This window comes from Sphaerodactylus townsendi, linkage group LG11 (assembly GCF_021028975.2).
Source record: "Sphaerodactylus townsendi isolate TG3544 linkage group LG11, MPM_Stown_v2.3, whole genome shotgun sequence".
Taxonomy (NCBI): Eukaryota; Metazoa; Chordata; class Lepidosauria; order Squamata; family Sphaerodactylidae; genus Sphaerodactylus; species Sphaerodactylus townsendi.
Genome location: NC_059435.1, coordinates 50,990,463 through 51,010,914, shown reverse-complemented (window position 1 = coordinate 51,010,914; position 20,452 = coordinate 50,990,463). Strand labels below are relative to the sequence as shown.

Below are 20,452 nucleotides of genomic sequence, written 5' to 3'. Positions count from 1 at the left end.
AGTCCCCCACTTCCAACACAAACAAGATGAAAACTTCACAAGTGGAAATCTGTTTCGTCCCCACAATTTGGAATTAAACCATGTTTTAGAATCCTGGTTTACAAGAAGGGCAAACTCCAGTTTGTTCAGGCATTTGTACTAAGATGCCACTGCAGCAGTTTGCTGTCTGATTGGAGTTTTCCAAACCAGGAAGCTTATCGTCATTCTCCATGAAGAAGAGAGACTAATCTACCTGTTGTGGAGAAGTAATTCTTGAGAGCAGTTATTTGCACATAACAATTATGAGGTTGAGTATCAGAAAAAAATGTATGTAATAATTACGAGGTTATGTATTAGAAAAAAATCTGAAACATAAATGCTCCTTAGAGCATAATATTGCAGTCCAGATAAATCACCATTGTTTGTGCCTATTGTGGTCTTGGCTGGCCTGGCTGCCTTCCCCCTGCCCCACTGGGGGCTGTGATCCCTGGCCCAGTTGTCCATTGCCTCTGTCAGGGTTGCCCTATTCATGATAACTGTCTGGGGCCAACCAACTCTTTCTCGTCCCCCACCTCTTGAGATGGCTGCTTCTGAATACTGTTCCCTGGAGGGTGTGTGCAGCGTTGACACTGAAGGTCCAGTCTAGCCTTATCTCATCAGATTTCAGGGTCAGTTCCAGTTAGTATTGGATGGGAGATCCCCAAGGGGGCTCAAGGAAGTTAAACAGAGGCAGGCAATGGCAAACCATCTATCTCTGCATGCCACATGCCTTGAAAACTCTACAGCATCATGACTACAACTTGATGGGACTTTCCACCAGTTTATATGCATTGCTTTCCTACCAAGGTGTGTAACATGGATGACTAATGAAAAATCTAACAGAAGGCTTAGAAGGACTGATTCCCCTAGGGAAATGCCCCCCCACCCCCACCCCATCAGAAATGCCCCTCTGCAGTGAGATGAGCACAGTGTACACTCTGACTTGCTTGCCTTCCTGTCTGCTGGCCCATAATGCACCCTGTTTGAGCATGTTTGCTCAGGAATGGTTGTCTCTGGGTTCAGTGGAGTTTCCACCCTAGATATAAGTGTCTGTTAGGATTGATGGAGGTGGGGAGGAAGAAATCTCAGCAGGAATCTTTGAGAGTGTTTTCTCATGACTGTGGAGTCTTTGCCATGCTGCATGGCTTGTCCAGGTGTAGTGTTGGTATCTTACCTTGTCCTGGGTTCCATTTTTTTGTAGCTACACTCCTATTTGGATAGAGTCAGTCAGATATACTGCAGCCTGTTCATCACCTCAAGGCCAGAGGTTCTGTTCCCACCCCTATAATAATCATACTGTGTATGTCTGTTGACTGTTCAGCATCTGACATGGGGGAGGGGGTGGTGGAATCCTTGAACGGAGGCTTAGCAAATAAGTACTGCATGCATGCAGTATTGCCTTATTAGCGACATCTCTTCCCTCTTGATTTTGCTGCGCAGGAATAGCTGCAACAGTCTTTTAGGCTGCTTCCTGTATCGGCTCACAGCTTTTTATCCATGTGAGAGTATTTAATAGTATTGTAGAATGTCTGGATTCATGTCAGCTTCATTTCTTTGACGCTCATTGGAAAGCTAGACTATGCCTGTTCCAAACTGATTGCGGTCAAGGTAGAGATGACATGGGAGGTCAGGATCACTCTTTAGCCAAAGAGAGCTTTCAAAATAGCTTTTTAGAAAGAGAGGATTGCAGTACTATGAAGAGGGGCAGTGGTCATGGTCCGCCTTCCCCATGAGCTGGTTTGACCTGTTGAGGAGAATATATGCAGAACAAACTTGTATCAGTCAGCTTAGAAGACCTGCCTTTGTAAATATCTCAGTCACAAAATAGTATGCAGAGATTTCCTTAAAACCTTTTAGCTTCCTCCTACATACTGTCATAAATTTTGGAATAGATTGGAGTATCAAGGCAGTTGTCAAACAAAGCATTGAGCGTGTGACTTTATTTGTTGCTTATCTGCTCCTGTCTTGCTTATCTGCTAGTTATGCTAATGTCAAGAAGTGCAGCAACGAGGGCCGTGCCTTGATGCAGCTGGACTTCCAGCAGTTTTTAATGAAACTGGAAAAGCTCACGGATATTAGACCAATTCCAGATAAGGAATTTGTTGAGACCTACATCAAAGCTTATTATCTGACTGAAAACGACATGGAACGCTGGATCAAGGAGCACAGGGTAAGGACTGCTCTTTGACTTTTCATGCTGGATTGGAGTGCAGAAGAGGGAAGAATGTACTAATGCAAAAGTAGAAATGCAGTCCGCTAATCTAATCCCCCACCCAACATTAACTTAAATTGTCACAAAGGTGGATGCTATTTGCCACTCTGAGCTCGATTGAACATATAATTTCCATTGATAGTGGTATGCCACATAAACTATCTATTGTACTGATACTGTGATCTTGGGTTGTCAGCCAACAGGGAGGAATAGTCATCACAGGAAACAGCTTATTGAGATTTTGTTTATTTACTTTGCCTCTGAAGGGACTCAAAGAAGATGATACAAAAGTGCCAACATGCAATTTACCAGTTTAGATGAATAATACAGTGTAACAAGACAAGCACATCCCAAGCCCATCCGAATTGACCACACGGGCTGCAGGCTGTGAGCCACGAGTTTTGCAGCCAAGAACCCTTTGGTTCTTGCACTTCTGACTCCTGTTTAATACCTGCAAGGAGAGGAAAACAAACTTTGCCTACATAGAACTCAGCTGCTGCTGGCTTGCAAGATCTTCCTCACTTCCCCCCATTTGATGTAAAACCTTTCTTTCGCAGTCTCATCTAAAACTTTTACAGTGAAGGTGGTACTTCTTTAGTTGGCCAGAATAGCACATGCTGCTAAATAAAGTGTTTATGTCTGAAATGCTTTGGGCCCATTATTATAAACTCCAGGGGGGGTTGGTGCTGCTTTTCAATTAGGTAACAGCAAGATTCCAGTTTTATGCAGTTTTATCAATCTATGGTGGTAAGGAAAAGGCCCATTAGGAACTACTCTGCATTATTCCTGGCTGTTTTGTCACAAGTAGGGGATTTTCAGTTACACTATTAAACAATTAATATTCACTTCAGAATTTTGACACTGTTGATATAAACTATCAGTAAGAAATTAAGGATAAAAATAATGTATCTGTAAGAAATTAACTCTACTGTGTTCTGTTACAGTAATCTGGTATGGGTTGCACAGTCTTATTACAGTTTTGATATTAAAGCATCCAAAAACATAAGTACAGAAACCTGGTGTGACCCACAAACCACAAACCTCCACAAGCCACAATAAAAATCTCTTCAAATTTCTTTTTTGTAATTCTCATAATATTTATTGAATTTTTTTTAAAAAATGTAGAAAGACAAATACAGAAAAAGAAAAGAAAGAAAAGAAAAAAATACAATTATAATAGTACAAAAACAACATCATGGATTCCAAGAATCTTGTCTCCAGTAAAAAATTGCAAAGCATTTTTGACAGCTTTAATAACTTTTATTCTTTTATGTATGGCTTCTTATTTTTTTAAAACCTTTCTTATTGCTTTCTATATCCTTCTATATAATTAAATTTTATAAGGAAAAGGAATTCCATATGCTCTCTTCTATATGGCTAAGTTTAAATTATTAGAACTCTTTGGGAAGTACATTTTGCGTCATGGGCGGGGAGGCCCTGCTGCCTGAACCATTTTTGTTAGAGGTGGACTTTCAGCAGAGTCTTTCCTGTTGAACTTAGCACACAGAAATACTAGATTCTATTCCGTGGCTGATCAAAAATATTTTTAAAGTAATGTGATCAACCAGAAGAACAGAATGGCCAGTTTCCTACCAACCATAGCTTGTCACCATTCAGGCAAACTTGGAGGCTAATAATTTGATGCTGCTTTGATCATGCAGTAGAAGTGTCATTGATTAGCAGTAAGTGGTGGAATATTCTGGGTGGTAATAGTCTGGGGAGCAATACCATATGCTGCATCAGGAAGCCTTGGAAACAAAATGAACTGGATGTGCCAGAGCTGTGTTTAGTTTTTCTCACTTGATGAGACATCTGAGGAACAAAGCGCACAGCCATTACAAGGTCACCAATTAATCATTGGGCTACAAAAAATATTTAAAATTAAGCTGCAAAATCTTACTCCCGATGTTTGCCAACTTTTTACAAAGATGAAACCGGAATAATAAAGAAGTCTTCAAAGCAGGGATAAACACACACTGCACCACACTGTCCACAAATCATATAAATACCTTGTGCCAGAACTTAAAATAGCTATGTTAGATGGGTTTGTGTGTTGCTATTTTGGAACCTATTTTATACATGACTGTTGCATTTTGTAAACAACATAAGTAAAAAAGGCATAGTCAGTGCCATCATGAGCTGGAACTATGGATGGTTGCAATATAAAAACTTCCAAAATGCCACACTGAATTTGTAATTCTGGATCACCCTCTGTTTCTCTCTAGCTACACTGTTGCTTTTCTTGGATAGTTTTCACATTTTCACCCTTCTTCGTAGCACGAAAGAAATGTTAAAAGCTGTTAGCCTTTACCTCTATTAATCATTCGGATGTGCTGGCAGTGTCTAAAGGTAGAACTCGGTTTGCATGGGCAGCTGTTTCCAATCATTTTTCCAACTTTTGGGGTTTTTTGCAATTACAAATTTTGTATTTCTTTTGATCCAGTATAATGTTGCTAATTTGTTCTCCAATCCTTTACGTAAAGCTAAATCAGAAATGCGAGCAAGGGTCCTAAAAACAGATTTGTTGAAACAGCGTTTTTAAGTGTCTGTTTTCATAGTTATTTTCAATCTTACACAGTTTTTCATATCTTCCTCCAAAGAGTGGAAAATAAAATTTCATGAGCCCTAAGATATTTAAACTTTCACAAAATTGCATTCTGTCTGGCACATGACTCAAGCTTTAAGTAATTTCCATTATAACCTGCCATACTTGTGGTTTTGTGTGTAGTGAAAAATGAATTTTTACCCTCTCTTTTTCCTAGACTCTTTTTTATTTTTATTAATAACAAATAGAAACATCTATATAAAATAGTATGAAACAAGAATAGAAATAATATAAACAGAATGGATCTAAATTAATTACAATTCTGCAAACTTAAAAGCCAACATAATTATACAAATAATAGTCTATAAAAGCATAAAAATACTCAACAAGAAGATATTTAAAAACATTAATAATATAGTTATTATTAATAATATATTATGACTGTTAATGTTTTCAATCTATTTTCTTGTTTGATATGCTTTTCCATTCTATTTTAAAACCTTTTTTTCCAGTACAATTCTTTTAGTTCTAAGCCTAAGCAAACTATTTTTATTATTTAAACATATCACATCAACAGTATTTTACTTCATGACTTTTTCATTTATGAATAATATAAGAATTACATTATCCGTTTATCTTGGAATTCTTGATTAGGCCTCTTGTTAACTTAATTCTTTAGTTTCGTCATTATTGCATATTTTCTTGATTTATATTCCCAATTCTCTAAGCTAGGGCATTCTTCTGTTTTCCATTTGGTTGCAAATACCACTGTAGCAGCTGCTGTTAAATGCTGAAATAATTTCTTGAAATATTCTTTGGTAATATACCTGGGAACATAGCCTTAGCATCCATAATCAGTTGATATTTTTTTTTGCATTTTCGCACATATTGCTCTCTAATTTTTTTTCACTTTACTTCAGGACCCCCACATGTGAAAGGAGCCATCAACTTCTTTACATTTCTAACATATTCTTAGTGTCATTATACCAATGATAGAACATCTCATACCAGTTTTCTCTTAAAGTTTGACAGGCTATAGGTTTTATTCCCTTTGTCCATAAAGATTCCTGCTGTCGAAAAGGTATCTTCTTAAAGTTTTGCATCCATTTAATCATACATTCACTTGTTCTTTTTCTGTATCATATTGGATATATGATACAGAATATATATATGATACAGCAAATATATATATATATTTGCTATAATCAAAGTCCTTTGTTCTGAGAGATTTAAAATTATGTCAATCTTCTTAACACACCTCTTGCTGAATTGTTTTCCCTTCTTCTCAAGGCTAGTTGAAAATATAATAATCGTATTTTTTCGGTTGACTTTTCTGGTTGCTTAAATCTAAAATTATTTCCTTTCTTTTTGGCCAGGAATATTCTACCAAGCAATTGAACAATCTGGTGAGTGTTTGTCTGGGATCGCACATCAACAAGAAAGCAAGACAGAAACTATTAGCAGCTATTGATGACACAGACAGGCCTAAAAGATAATTGGAGCAAGTATCTAGTCTTATGATTATTTCGGCCATCTGTTAATGTGAATGGACTACTGATGGTTAGATGAAAATGTGTGCATCCTTTGCTGTTGGCTTTGGAAACACTCCCGAATCAGTGTGTGGTCTTCTCAAATACAATTTTTATAATGTCTCTTTTTCCTGCTTTTATTTATGACCAAGAGGGCACTATTGCACCACTTTTGACTGTATATTTTCCTTAATTGTGTATTATATGGCTAAATCAAATGTAGGAGGAAGTTCACTGAGATAATATATTTAGTTGGTGGTTTTATGTTTTTACTTTTGTGAAGGAACTACTGTTTTTGTAGACTTTCCTTCAATGTTAAGAACTCCCTTTGTTACAAACCAATATTTTGAAAGAGAGCTTTGTACAGAGGACCTCAGATTATGAATTGTGCATGTCCTTTAAGAGTGTATGCATCAGTAAAACATTACTGTCATGTTTAAGCCCCGTTGCCTTCCTATGTACTTTTAAATGTAAGTTCATTTCAAAATGAATTCTGTCTTGTCAAAACGATTGACCACAAATTATGGGAAACGTAATAAACAATATACACTAGTGTGTGGTGTATGTGATCTGATTTTGATCGTTTATGTATTCTCTGATTCATTTTTAAAACTCTTCCATATGCTCTGGCTGTATGTGAACACTAAAATGTTCACCATAAGTTGGTTGGAAGGGCCTTCAGCCCAATCTCTACATACTTTTCAGCACTGCACTGCCTTCAAAGGGGCTTTGAGTGGCACAGAAGGGGGAAAATGTGAAATCCCTTCCACTGCCCAAATTTCCCCACTGCTGCCAGTGGTTTATGCCACATTTTTGTGCAGTGTAAGTCCAAAGGGGTGGGAACCAGACCTGGGAACAGCCCAGCCTATGCCCACTCTCCCCACCCCCCAGCATTATTCCATGGCAGCCTGGACTTCTGGGTTCACCACTGCAGAGCTGAAGGGCAGCTGGCTACTTGCATCTCTGCTGCTTTTTCTGCAGTTGGGGGGGCCCTTGCACTGATGGAGGGGGTGAATATATCGGTACAGCCTGGCACCTCTCCCACAGCCTTTTTGCACCCCCCCTCCCCCAATCTGGATTGGACTGCCCTCTTGCTTGCATTTCTTTAGATTTAAATCTTTCATTTTAGGTTGTGGGATTGTGATTTTGTCTTTCAGAAAAACAAACCTACTTTCATTTTTGTCAATGTGGTGAAATGTAAGCTGCCTTGTGGAAAGGTAGCATATAAATGTATTGGATTTTATGAAGACATTACATGTTTGGTGCTTATAGAGAGATCAGCTGAGAACTACATGGAAGCTGTTCTGGGCTCTCTAGACAATAACTGGGATACAAATACAAGAAATAACCAAATTAACAATTGCACACTAATAAGTGGTTGACAACGGGATCAAATCATTGCTTGTGGTGTCTCCATTTTCAGGAAGTCCTCTGTACATTTAATACGTGGTTCTATAGGTTGATCAGTGTTTTATATAAAATATCCTTACAATCAAATCACAGGGAGTACTTTTTATAGCAGGTGAAACTGAAAGATAGATCATATGACTGTCATGCGTTGTGACCCCTAAAACACGCTTAGAATTGCTGCAATAATTTGTTTTCTGCCTGGAAGCAGAATGTAATACTATGCAAAAAGACCAATTCCATCTGTGAAAACCACCTTGATATGTCTGTGGGCAATGATTCCAGGCAGATTTTTGGCGCCCTCCATTTACCTAAAGATCATGAGAAGAGGCTCTAAGTACATAAACTTAGCAAGGCTGAATGGCAGCCCAGTTGCTGGTGGAAATGTTACCCTTGGCTTCAGTGGGCCCAGAATGTTGTTCTAGAATTCAATGGGAAAGTGACTAATGAGGTAATGGTTCATTCGCTCTTGGCAAAGTTGCGCAGAGGCAGAATCAAGCAGATTATTTTGTCAACTACAGTATATTCCATTTCACTCCGAACTGAAAATCAGAACAAAGAAAACTGCAATTTTTTTAAAAAAATCATCAGAACAGAAGAACCTTAAGACTTCTGTAGTATCCAATGTTAGGAAATAGAAAACTCTGATTTATACAATTGGAGCTAAAAGTGGGTTTTAAGTTTGATAGAAAAAAGTGTGCATCAATCCCATTCAAGTCAACTACAATTAAGAGACTGGCAGATATATATTCTTGACAATTGGAAGACCTGATGCTCACTTGGAATGATTTTGGAGTATTTTCCAGTTCATAGCTGTGTAAGTTCCTCCTTTCATGTCAAAGGGTTTTATTCACCCACCTCCCACTCAGAAGCCTTCTGGTATTGGGAGAACCACCTCTACTGCAGGAAGACTCCTCAATTTGCCCAGCCAAGGGGGTTAGCTACAACCTACTTATCAAAGCTGAAAAGCCCCTACTGGCAAGCAAGTCAGCAGTCATCCCAGAAGACTCTGTAGGTAAAATTAGGATTTATTATGCACAAGAGGAAAGCATACTTGTTTGATGTAGAAGAATGGATGTGTTTACATAGCATAAAAGAAGAAGAAGAGTTGGATTTATATCCCCCCTTTCTCTCCTGCAAGGTGACTCAAAGAAGCTTACAAACTCCTTTCCCTTCCCCCCTCACAACAAACACCCTGTGAGTTAGGTGGGGCTGAGAGAGCTTAGAAGAACTGACTAGGTTACCCAGCTGGTGTGTGTTGGAGTGTACAGGCTAATCTGAATTCCCCAGATAAGCCTCCACAGCTCAGGCAGCAGAGCTGGGAATCAAACCCGGTTCCTCCACTATGCCACTGCTGAGAATGCAGTTTTTAGTTGCTTCAGAACTGAGGGCTAAAAGCAATCCAGTAAATGTCCTTCTGTAAGGTAAATATTTTCTCTGTGACCCTCATCCCATTTCAGCAAAAAGAATGGGAGTTTCTTAACCCCAGTCTCTTCACATGCATTTGACTAGATAGGATAGAATACTGGCAAGGGTGCATATCAAAATTCTCATATTGCTGGAATTAATGGATCAGAGATGGATGGTGTCCTTATCTGGATATATGTAAGCGAAATCTCAGCTTTCAATGGAATGTTCATCTAAATACTGCTTATCTTCAATTCCTCATCTACATTCTGACCCAACCAGGTATGACTAGAACGGGATCAATGGATAACTCTTACGCACAGTTGGGTAATGTTGGGTAATGAAACCACCAGTGTAGCAAGTCATGGAATATCACCTTGGTATCCTTAGTTAACTGCATGTGCTCCCTTGTCTCCATCGTCCCTTCAGAACAAAGGCAATGACAGGGATATCATTGTGGAACCCAATCTGACTTGCTGTATGGTTCCATGGTACTGTTACGAACAGCAGTGGCATAGTGGCTAAGAGCAGTGGCTAAGAGCAGGTGCATTCTGGTCTGGAGGAACTGGGTTTGATTCCCAGCTCCGCCGCTTGAGTTGTGGAGGCTTATCTGGGGAATTCAGATTAGCCTGTGCACTCCCACACACACCAGCTGGGTGACCTTGGGCTAGTCACAGCTTTTCGGAGCTCTCTCAGCCCCACCCACCTCACAGGGTGTTTGTTGTGAGGGGGAAAGGGCAAGGAGATTGAAAGCCCCTTTGAGTCTCCTACAGGAGAGAAAGGGGGGATATAAATCCAAACTGTTCTCTTCTTCTTCTTCCGTTAGGCTGCATTGAAAAAGTAACAGTTTGAGGAAGCAATATACAAAAGGCATGAAAGAGTGGAACGTAGAGACTTTCTAATGTATCCTTTTATCATACTCCTCTGCCCTCCCCAAAACCAGCACACTGAAAATACACAGAAAGATGTTCTATTGAACCTAAAGTCAGTTTATGTCTAACCAAGTTTAGGACTAGGCTGCAAACTTTTTTTGCCATTTCTTTGATGTGATTGTCTGCAGGCGTGCTTTGAAAGGAGCTATGGCCCATTTAACCTTTTTTTTCATTTGCTTTCTTCTCAAAGCCTAGAAATAGATCAGCGCTGTGAGTTAGCTGAACATGAGCGACTCTGCTGTCCTGAGCCGCTAATATCTGCTGAGATGTAAGACTTCAAATATTTCAACCAGAGCAAAACCTTCTGGAGTTTTCTGTAGCTCATTTTATACAAAACTATTCGTGAAAAGATTTTGATTTGAATTATGGTTTTCAGAGCTGTAGGCAGAGGTGGGATGCAGCCTATTCGCACCTATTCGGTAGAACCGGTTACTAAAATTTTCTCAGTTCGGAGAACTGGTTATTAATGATTAACTCCACTAGGGACAAGGGGGTAATCTCTGTCCCTGGGTGCAACAAATCTCATCAAGTGGGGGATGCAAAATTGCCCCCCCAGACCCCCTGCGGGCCCCCTGCCCCCCATGGCACCCAACTGTGTGTATGAACTGTATGAAATAATACAATATATAGTAATTCTAATTTTTTTTGTTCATTGGTATAAAGGTTGGGAAAGTATTATAGGTAAAGATTTTTCAGTTTCTTTTTTCCCCTTGAAATTTATATTGGAAAGAGAGTAGTTTAAACTACTCTTTTTGATTAAGGGTGTTGGATCCCTCTCTCTGTTAGTTTTCTTTCAAGTGGAATAGATAAAGTAGTTATAGGAATCTGAAGGGGAAGTAGAAAGTAGGGAGGGAGGGAAATATGGGAAGGAGGGAGGCAATATAGGATGTTTTAGTTGGGGGGGTTGAGAGAGATAGACAATTAGATATGTTTGTAAGATGTTAACAATTGTAAACAGTTTTTGGTTTCTCTCCTTACTTAGGTTATTATTTAAAATCAATCAATATAATTATATAAAAAAGAAATAATACACTACCTCTCAGTATATTGCTTTTTTAATACTTTAAATAGTCATTATTTGAATCTAGAGGTGAGGCGAAGGGGAACTGCACCTGGGGCGCAAGCACCCTGCGTCCTTGCCACAGCCCTGCCCAGGAATGCCCCGTTCCAGAATGCCTGGCCACGCCCCCGTCATGCCCCGCCCAGTCCCATTGGCGCTACGCCACTGTTTGAATCCCACCACCATTGGAACCTGTTACTAAAATTTTTGAATCCCACCACTGGCTGTAGGTGTCAGTCCATTGAATAACATGGGACTTACTTTTGAGTAGACCTGACAAGGATTATTCCCTTACCCACTGTAGGATTTTTTTTTTACTTCAGTCTATTCCCAAAGGTTTTATTTTGGCATTTTTAGCTGCCTTAGAATCATTAATGTAAGAATGCAGGGTATAAATATTTTAAATAAATACAGTTTTATTTTTGCTCCTGAAGACATTGTGGCAGCCAATGCCTTTTGCAATAAATATGCTAAAAGAAGTGATGTATATCTTCTTTTTAAAGCACTTGCATAAAGAATGTAAGCCTTTGTTGGCAGTGGGAATGCTTTGATTACTGTTCCAGGCATGCTTATATGAGTCCGTGAGGCAATTATTCAGTTTTGAAAGTATCTAATGGTGCAAAAACAAAAACAAAATTGCATTCATCTTTAAAATGTAGGGCTCATATCTGGATAGCATTCATAACAGGAAGAGAAGCAGAAGTAGCTTACTAGGAATTCCATAAGACTTGGGTTTCAAGAGAGAGGAGCATTTTGAATACAAGGTAGCAACTAGAATTTTGGGTATTTCAAGTATGCCGATTTGGTTAGCCAAGATCCATAGAGCTGCTTTTGGCAAGCCAGTGACTTGGGCATATCCACTGAGAATCTTTTTTGAAAAAAAATGTTCCCTTTTCTTTCAGACATTGTTTGTAGGATAATGTAGTTCAAAATGAACTCCAAAAACTCTTGTAGCATCTTTTCCCCACAGGCACTTTAGAACGTTTTGGGGCAGGAAATAAAATGTTCCATCCAAGGAGTTCAGCATTGTTTTTTCGCCAAAACACTGTATTTGCAGCCCCAAAAATATTGTAAATGCCATCTTCTTTTTAAGTCATTCTTTTGACTGAAACATTTTTTAAAAGGCTTCATTTGCTTGTGCTGTCCCTTTAAGATATTTCCCATGTCTCTCTGCCTTCCCTGCACTGGCTCATTGGCACCATTTTGTGAGCTCACTCCTTGCCCGCAAAAGACCCTTACCCTGTTTTTGGATCATTTCGGAGTGTTTTTGTGATTTGGGGAGTGGGGGGGCTTAATCTTCACAGCATTGACTACAGAAGACTCAGAATTGCAGCCTGAGGCTACGATGTATAGAAGCACTGATTTGGCCACACATTGGCAAAAACAGGGAAAACTAAAAATGATGGCCAGGAATTGTTTCAAGGGGGTGAACGTGAAAAAAAAAGTCATTTGCAAGAATCTAAAACATTTAAAAAATGACTTGTGCAGAAACAGCCATTGACTAGCAGCATTACTGTAGTGTGTGTTTCATAAACCAGAGTCCATTTTATTCTCTGGCCTGTAATCCGCAAAAATTTATCCACAAAAATAGTAAATTTTAACTTTTAAGTTTCAATGCAGATGTAAAGCTTACCAAAGAAGATCGTTGGTCTCTGGCTCAGTACTTGTATTTTGGATGACAGTAGCTCTCTGGTAGACGAAAGTCTTCTGCTACTTTTAATTTAAGTTGCCAGAATTTGAACCTGTGACCTCTGCACACAAAGATCTCTGCTATGGACTAAATGTCCCAACTCGGCCCATATACCCCAACTCGGCCTTTGGTGTTCAGTAGGGGCAAATTTGCTGGTGGTCCCCAGTCTCTCAGTGATGCAGCTAGTCTGTCCCTGGGCCAGGGGCTTTACAGCCCTGATCCCTGCCTGATGGAATGCTTTGTGTTGATTGGTTTTACTGTACACCACCCAGAGCCCTTTGGGGGTGGGTGGTCTATTAAATTTAATTAATAAATTAATAAATTAATTATCATCATCATCAACAACAACAACAACAACAACAACAACAACAATAATAATAATAATAATGATGACAATAATAATAGCTTGATCTTTTCTGTTTCACTATTCACATTGTTATTCCTCTGGAATTTATGCCCAGAAATGAAAATGTTCCTTGCTCTGGCACCCTGGTTCTGGCAACTGGATTTAGTTAATAATCTAATTTGACTTGGGGAGCTGCTCAGATTTAAGTAGGTGGCTCGAAGAGTTTCAAATGCTTGATTTGCATTTCATCAGGACTAATTTTTAATATTCATTGCACCTTGAAGAAGTAAATTATGTGCATTATTAAAATCTTCCTGAGTCTTAATGAATCATTGTCAAGACTTGAATTGACTTTAAAGAAAATACAGAATCTGTGTCAGCATGAAATTAACCATGTAATTAAAATCTGGATCGTGAGACAATGGAGATTTCATAAGAACAATTTGGAGGGCAAAACTTTAACTTTGTTTGACAGTATTCTTGCCTGCTGATCGGAGTGAATGATTCTTGTTACATAAACTGATTTATGTCTTGTGTTATCCTGTTGAAATAATACTAGGCTGTTTCTGCACAGGAGCGCCAGCGTACATGATACTGGTGCCAGCCTGGGCCTGTTCACACAGTTGTGCGTTTGCATCCCTGGTGCTCCCGCGTCCCCATGGCGGTGTCTCTGCATGAGGTGTGCTGCTTTTGTTTTTAAAACTTACCCCGTCTTCCTGCGTCTCTCCGTCAGGACGAGGGGACATGGCCAGGCCCCCAGGCTTTCAGGTACGCCGGACCCCCTTCGGCACTTCAATCTTTCACCCCACTACAGTTTCCAATACCTCATGGGAATGTTCAAGCACACACGATTGAGGCCATAGCTAGACTCTATTACTCATGCAGGTGTAATAAGGGAGGAGGTGGCATGACATCACATCCCTGATGCTAGCATGCTATTAGTCTCCCCACCACCACTGAGTACAAAAAGGGATCATACGGATTCTATAACATTACACAGGTAAGTGGAGAATTTTACACCAATAAACATTTCACAGAAATGGGCTAAAATAGGTGAAATTGTAGCTGTGAATTTAAATGAAGCATCTCCTACCTTTTATTACTCTTGTCTGAATACTGGAACATAGATATTGACAAAAATTGAACTGGTAAGCAGTATGGCATTAAGGGGTGTGTGTGTGTGTGTGTGAATAGATAGATAGATAGATAGATAGATAGATAGATAGATAGATAGATAGATAGATAGATAGATAGATAGATAGATAGATAGATAGATAGATAGATAGATAGATAGATAGATAGATAGATGATAGATAGATAGATAGTATTCTTATGAAAGTATATATATGGATGAATACATATGTACACATATTGCTACAATGCAGATTGTATTGAAGTCCTATGGTGCTGATTACAGTGCCTCAACAATAACAACAACAACAACAACTTGAAGGGCCCCTAGTCCCATAGTGGGGCCCCTAAGTGTCAGTCTACTCCACTTTATGGATAATATAGCCCTAGAACAGTGATGGTGAACCTTTTCGAGACCGAGTGCCCAAATTGCAACCCAAAACCCACTTATTTATCGCAAAGTGCCAACACGGCAATTTGACTTGAATACTGAGGTTTTAGTTTAGAAAAAACTGTTGACTCTGAGGCGCGCATTACTCAGGAGTAAGCTTAGTGAAGCAACCATGCAACACTTCAAATGGGTGAATCACGACCCTAGGTGGGTTTACTCAGAAGCATGCTCCATTGCCAGCAACCAAGCTTACTCCCAGGTAAAGGATCATGCCCAGGCCAGCCTAGATGTATGTGTGTGTGTGGGGTGATTTTCCGCTCCCCCCCACAACAAACTCTGTGCACGTGTGCCCACAGAAAGGACTGAGTGCCACCTCTGGCACCTATGCCATAGGTTCGCCACCGCTGCCCTAGAACCTAGCATAAAATTGATTTGTGGGAAAGGCTATGCTCTGCATGTGGAAAGTCCCAGATTCAGTCCCAGATAATCTAAAACAGGAGTTGTATTCACCATGTCATTTCTATCTCTAATATATTGGGGGGGGGGGGCATTTGGTGGGTGTTTTTCTTGCAGTACTTAACTATTGCCAGAACAATTTCCAGGAGTCAATTCATATCTTTCAGACATAATGAAGGAGCAGCGCTTTATGAGTGCACATTGTAATCTCCAGGAAATAGTCTTCCAGTCTGAAATTCCTCTAATTCTTCAAAGCATCTTAAAATGTCAGAGTTGCCTGTTCACAAAAGATGAATATCCTAGACAGGACCTGAAACACCCCATCAGGTCTGCAGATCTTCAATGGTAATACAAATCTTGCTCATCTATGTCTGGGCAAATAAAAGAGAAATAGTGGGTGAACTCTGGAAGGTGCAGGAAAAAGGTGTTTTTGTAATGTCCTTTTGTGGCAGGGGGAGTAGATCACAACTTTTTTATTTCATGTAGCAATCATTCAAGCAGCACTCCAGTCCTTCAGGTTTAGGTATGATTGTAAGGTCATTTACAAAAAGGGATGTGTAGTGCCTGCTCTTTTGTGGGCCTTGTCTTCTTAAAATGTCACGGCACTGAATTATTCTGTGTAATGGAAAGAAAATGTGATCATGCCACATTGTCCTATGAAAAGAATGAATTTGCTTTTCTGGGGTAAAAAAGAGAGGTTTAAATTTCTGTCTTGCCATTATGTTTTCCAAGAGCAAGGTAACCTGAAAGCTGACAAATCTCTTTTTATTGTGTTGCCTGGAAATGCACATCAGTTCACATTCAGAGTCAAATCCATTATAATATGCTCTTTTTTATGATGGTTGTATTTTTCTTTCACTTGCAATAAATCAAATTTTAAACAAATTTCAGAATACAGCATTGGTGTTCTCTTTCTTTTCAAATATAGCAATTAAAAGATTAAATATGCTTTGTAGAGATTATTCTAATCTAATGCATCAGTTGTGGCTCTCTTTGCTCATGGAAAATTTCCTGTTCTCACATATTTTCTAAAACATTCCTCTGGGACATTAGAAAAAGGCTCCAATAAATAATGGGACCAAGAGGGCACTGTTGGAGAAATTTAGTAAATCAATTTTGTTTAATCAATCTTTGAGGCATTTGAGAGCAGTTTGAAACTTTCCACTCTCACAGTTCTTCTGGGGCCCCACTGTCTGGTTTCAGTTTTAGATCTTTGGAGAACCCTGATTTTAATTCTATCCTCCTCCATCCATTTTCTGCAGAGGTTGCTTTTTATCTTGGTTCAGCAATTGTTGCTTTAAAAAAATGCTTTAAATCCCTTTGGGCCACACATTATGAATGCTGTCAAGACATATGAATGCATGTTCTGTTTTTAGAAATATTAAATGTGCAGCTAATTCCCTCTGAAAGCATCAGGTCATTGCTGACCTATCGGGTGACATCACATCACAATGTTTACTGGGCAGACTTTGTTCTATGAGGTGATTTGCCATTGCCTTCCCCAAGTAGCTACACTTTAACCCCAGCAAGCTGGGTACTCACTTTACCAATCTTGGATAGATAGAAGGCTGAATCATCCTTGAGAGGGCTATCTGAAACCGACTTCCTATGGGATTGAACTGACGTCACGAGCAGAGCTTTGATGGCAGTACTGCAGCCTACCACTCTGCACTCCAAGGCTCATTACCCACATTTATATTCTCATCTCTTCTCACCTTTTCCTCTGTTAAGCAAATAATATTTTCCACCTTTCCCCCCATTCCCCAATATCATTGTTTGCTTTTCTTCTTGGATCTTTTTTGCTCTTGCCTCCTCATTTCTTTTTCCTGCTTCTCAAGGTGTCTTTCTTTGCTGAATTACTGTTTTTGTCCTGCTGCTACGTGCAGACCTTGGGTCTCCATAAAATATGGTACTTGTGTGTAGAGTTGTTGCAGCATTAGGGCAAAGGATACAGGGTGTCAAAGCCATCTAAAAAACCCTTTTCTCTCGACAGTTTTAACCACCTTGCTAAAGACTGTCACGTGCAACTCCAGCTATTCCATTGCTTTTCTTCATCCTTTTGAAGAGTTTGTGCCTGCTGTTACTTAGGAGGGTTGCTTGGAAACTGACCTCATTCTCAGCAGGAACATCACCCATAGCTTGAAGAAGATTATGTCATGTAAACTCTAGAATAAAATGCATTATTTTGGCAAAGGGCTGCAATATTGATAAAATTGCAATAACAGCAATATTGATGTAACAGTAATTTAAAGAGTTTTTTTTAAAAGCCAGCAATCCGTGTGCCTTTAAGAAAGAGTTGATGGGTGGAGTTAAGAGAACCAAGAAAAGTGACCTGGGAGAGTTCTGCAGATAAGCTGCATAGCAAACAGCAGGAAGCTTCCTCACATGTAAACGGAGAAATGCAAGGAGACGCCATTACAACCCCTCTGTACAGTGAGGAGCCCCAAGATAAGAGTTCCAAGTATAACGGGCTTCAGTTGCTGTGACCTGAATCCTTCTCTTAATCCTGCTGGACAGCTCTCTTGCTGCTGGTACATGTGAGATTTGCCTTAAGGGCCAAACAATAGGTTACCTTTTACAATCAATCAGGTCGAGGTTTCCCTTTAAAGTGCAGTTCCACACAACTGCTGTGTAGCTGTGGAAAAAAATTAGTTGGGTCTGGTTTTTCTGGACCCAACTCACTTTACACAGCAGCTGTGGCAAATGGCATTATAAATGTCTTCAGGGGCCCCATTCATCTAGAGACTGCGGAATAGAGAAATGCTATTATGTCCTTCAATCTAGACATTGTACTCCTATTAATGCAGTCCAGAACTGCACTGACTTTCTTAGCTGCCACATCAAACTATTGACTCATGTTCGGCTTCCCAGATCCCTTTCACATGTCCTGATCCTGTCTTCTGGGGTATTAGCTACCCCTCCTAATTTGGTGTCATCTGCAAATTTTATTAGCCTGCCCTCTGTTCATACAAACATACTGTATGCAGAATTATTTATGCCTAATAAAGGTTTACTGTACTGCCCTCTGTTCCATCATAACAAGTAATTTATAAAAATGTTGAATGGCACTGGACCTAGGACAGAACCCTGTGGCACCCCACTAGTTACTTCTACTTAGGATGAAGATGAGGCCATCAGTGAGCACCCTTTGGGTTTGCTCAGTCAACCAATTACAAATCCACCCAATGGTAGTGCTGAAGTAGGGAGTAGCAGGAGATTGCAACAGAAGATCTTTGTGATTAGAAGAACTAGCTTCTTCTTTTTATTATGAAAATGGCCTCTGCTATCTTATATGGGTTTCTACTTCAGATATTACCCTGCTTCTGTGGGATACCATTTGTGGGATCAATTAGTTGAGGATGTTATGTGGCTGCAGCAGCAATGTTAGCACTACCTCTTCAATACTGTTTCAAAATTTCTATAACCTAATGAGGGAGGACCTGTCAGCAACAATTATCAGTGTTAGCCTAGCCTCTGTATATCCTGGAGTAGCAAACATCGATAACAAACTGGCTTTTGGCCTTCTGGCTAGGCTTGTTAATGTCCCAGAGAAATATACCTGGACCTGCTGGATGCAGAATGGTGTACTAGATGGACCTTTGCTCCTATCCAGCACAGACAGTTCTTATCAATATGATTCAGTCACGGAGTGTGGGTGAAATCTTTGTCTGGAAAAAACAATTTCATAGTTTCTGGAGATAGCTCTGGATTGGGGGCTGCTTCTCCTGCTCATGTAACTGACGTGTTATCTGGGTATGTTCTTCCCAGTAAGGCAGAGGCTGAAGCACTAAGGTTGGGACTTGTGGGCAGGCCCTGGTTTGGCAGGGGCAGGAATAACGTCCCAGGGGCTGGCTCCAGCAGTAGACAGTCCAGTCAAAAGGTTGAGCTTGCTAGAGGCAATGGAAGAGTGGACTTGCTGCAAGGTAGAAGAGGTCTGGAGTCCCAATAATCCTCCCTTTTCACTATCCTGCCTGGTTGTGAGGAGGCAGGAGGCAGAGAAAGGTAAAGAAATTGGGGTAGGCAAGGGGAAGAAGGTCACTGGCCTCTTGGACCCAGGTTTGGCCAAGGTACCAACTAGGGTGGAACCCAGCCCAGGAATGGATGCCAGTAGGGAAGGAGTGGAGACAAAAGAGTTAAAAGGCAGGCTCTTGATGATCGTCAGGGAGGAGAAGCAGGGTTAGCTTAAGGTTGCAGGATCTGCTGCCTGTGGAATGGAGGAACAGTGTAATAGAACCCCTTGTGCTTCCATTTCTGAGGCTTAGGTAGGTCACAGGCTCATGGCAAGATGGCAGGGTGGTGACTGGGTAATACTGGGTAGAAGGAGTGTCACACATAGATTCAAAATGTGTTTTTTCTCATTATAATATAGAGTCTCTTTAATTCCCCAAAGAGTAAGTTTTTATTTTAAAAGAACATGCCTCACAATTCAGTTGTGCATGTTTTTACTTGCCTAAAGCATGCCATCAATCACCCATTAGACTGTATCCTTTTCCGTTGCTTAAGGTGAGGGAAGCCTGTCTTGATTCATTTTAGATGGATGAGGATGAAATAAGATTAATCCTTGTTACTTTTCTAGTGAGGCTGAGAGAGATTGTGAAGCTTGGCAGGGAAGATATTAGGATCTTTTTTAAAAATGAGAAACTGTGATATTTCTCTCCCATTTGTCACTTGCTGCTGTGCTTTTGAATAAGTTGGTTTCTCTCTGGCTCTAGATCCTGGTCTGGCCTTTGAACAGAGGTGCTACTATCACCAAGTGATGCTGGTAAAAAAATACTGAGGTCAAGCATGACTGCAAGGAGAGTTGGTCCCAGCTACTTACAGCTACAGAAGTCATACAGTCAAGTATTAATGGTCTCCATTGCCTCCATTTGGAGAGGTTTGCTGAGAGGGGACCACTGTTTACTTCCCTGGATGTGCTGTCATCAACTGGTGTTCCATCTTTCCTGCCAAATGTTCTAATCTATTCCCTTTCAGCAACGAGTGAAAGCAGCTCCAATGAAGCAAATCCTTGCTCTCAGCTCAATACTATCATGCAGCTATTTTTATACAATTCACAGCAATCATCTCCTTGATTCAATCTGTTCTGCTTTTTTGGCTTCATTGTGTTTCACTCCGCTTTACAAAAAAAATCCCTAATATAGAACATAGCTGTTTATTAATATTTTATTGCATTTCGTTTCCTAAAAATCTAATAAATCGACATGCCCTGTACATGTAATTATTAACAATTTTGGTTTAAAGAGCATGTAGGCATGCCATAAACCTTGGAGCTGGCAGGAGCTGGATAAAATATTTGGCCATAGCCAGAGGTTTTATTGACACAGAGTA

At 40.0% G+C, this 20,452-nt stretch overlaps 1 protein-coding gene across 1 annotated transcript in view; it reads left to right on the top strand.

Moving 5' to 3' along the window:
• VPS50 (VPS50 subunit of EARP/GARPII complex) overlaps positions 1 to 6,856 on the top strand; it is a 96,411-nt gene extending 89,555 nt beyond the window's left edge. Inside the window, exons 27-28 of the mRNA XM_048511067.1 lie at positions 1,999 to 2,188; positions 6,152 to 6,856. Coding sequence (XP_048367024.1) covers positions 1,999 to 2,188; positions 6,152 to 6,271 — 310 coding nt within the window. The 3' untranslated portion in view covers positions 6,272 to 6,856. The remainder of the gene's footprint in view (positions 1 to 1,998; positions 2,189 to 6,151) is intronic.
• Positions 6,857 to 20,452: the final 13,596 nt, after the last annotated feature.